The sequence below is a fragment of the Buceros rhinoceros genome, unplaced genomic scaffold (genome assembly GCF_000710305.1).
Source record: "Buceros rhinoceros silvestris isolate BGI_N320 unplaced genomic scaffold, ASM71030v1 scaffold38341, whole genome shotgun sequence".
NCBI lineage: Eukaryota > Metazoa > Chordata > Aves > Bucerotiformes > Bucerotidae > Buceros > Buceros rhinoceros.
In genome coordinates this window covers 3,924-5,471 of record NW_010396608.1, presented here as the reverse complement: position 1 = coordinate 5,471, position 1,548 = coordinate 3,924, and the positions used below count along the sequence as shown (strand labels likewise).

The following is a 1,548-nucleotide window of genomic DNA, read 5'->3' as shown; positions in this document are numbered from 1 at the left end:
GAGACTCAGACAAAGGCCCTTCTTGGAAGGGACAGAACGTCTTCAATGCACAACTCTTCTTTGTCTTTTGAAGGAAGATGCTCTAAAGGATTTGGAAGACTTGGTTAAAAAGCTGCCTTGGACCAACCCGCTGAAGGTTTGGGAGCTGAACAACAGCTTAAAGAAGAGAAAGACAAAACGCAGAAAGCATCACCTGCAGAGTGCCGCCAGCAAAGAGAAGCTGCATGGTGACCGAGAGGAGGAGGGGTCAGATCACAGAGACACCAGTAACCAGGAGGACTCTGCCCAGAACGCTGCCAGTGAGGAACCTGCGAGCGGCCAGGACACCAGGGAGACCCAGGGAGAGGCATCCCGGGAGGAGGAGGAGGAGGAGGAGAATGAGCAGTCAGACACTAAAGAGGAATCGCAGGCGGGCTCTGGCAGTGAGACCGCAGCTGGCGAGGGCAAGGGAAGCGAAGGAGAGGCAAAGGTGCTGAAGTTCCGCGTCACCTGCAACAGAGCTGGGGACAAGCACAGCTTCACGTCGAACGAGGCCGCGCGCGACTTTGGCGGGGCCGTGCAGGAGCACTTCCAGTGGAAAGCTGACATGACTCGCTTCGACATAGAGGTACAGTGCCGTGCCCTGCAGATGCCTGGTTTCTGCTCCAGGAGCTCGTAGTTCTGATGTGCGGAGGTCTCCCACATGCCTTCAGGAGATGATGTGGAGCTGGCAGTGCTGGCACGTGGCCTCCCCAGAGCCCTTCATTTCTTTGGCGCGTTGTGTGCATCCTCAGGTCCCACCGCTGGCCAGTGCTTTGGCTGCCCATCATAACCATCTCTTGTGGCCCAGCATGGGCATTTCTCCTCTCCCCCGGGTCCCTCTTTGCCCTGCAAACACTCGTCCTCTCCTTGGGTTAACTGGGAGGCATCGCTGCAGCCTGGGCAGCTGAGCTGGGCCCAGAGCTTCGGGTCTCCCTCAGCCACAGCAAGGGCTTTGGTACCGCATGTCACCTCCTCCTGTAGCCTCTGGTCTCGTTCGTGTTTAGATGTGGTGCAGGCACCGTTTGCTTTACTTTTACCCTCGTTAACTCTCCCCTCAGACCACTGTTTTCTGTCCGTGCAAGCTAACACAAGACGCTCTATCTAGAAGCTGTGGTTTGATGGATGAAGGGGACAAAAAGGGACACTGAGCTGCCCAGTGGTTGGTTCTTACTGTGGGGAAGGGGCAGGCATGCTCCACTCCATCAGCACTCCGGAGCAGCAGACCTCTGCTGTGCTGGCGAGTCTGTGAAGGGCTGTGCCACTGTCCTGGGACAGTGCTTCCCCTTCCAGAGGATGTGGCAGAGAGCACCAGTGGGGGATTTTTATTTCCAGTGCTTCACTGTCGCTTGCAGGACTTTGCCAACTTCTCCCACGTCCTTGTAAAACAAAACTGATGAGAGCTGGCATCATGGTGACAGCGCCTGGGCATTGTCTGTGGGAATGAGAAAGCACTCGCTCCGGTTCTGTGGGAAGTGGGAACTGGGGGAATGCTCTTCCCTGCTTTGTCCCTTGGTGCCATGACACTGG

General features: G+C 56.5%; 1 protein-coding gene across 1 annotated transcript in view; it reads left to right on the top strand.

Moving 5' to 3' along the window:
* THUMPD3 (THUMP domain containing 3) overlaps positions 1-1,548 on the top strand; it is a gene marked incomplete at its 5' end in the record, with an annotated part of 4,528 nt that overhangs the window by 582 nt on the left and 2,398 nt on the right. Inside the window, one exon of the mRNA XM_010145949.1 lies at positions 74-607. Within this exon, the coding sequence (XP_010144251.1) occupies positions 74-607 (534 nt within the window). The remainder of the gene's footprint in view (positions 1-73; positions 608-1,548) is intronic.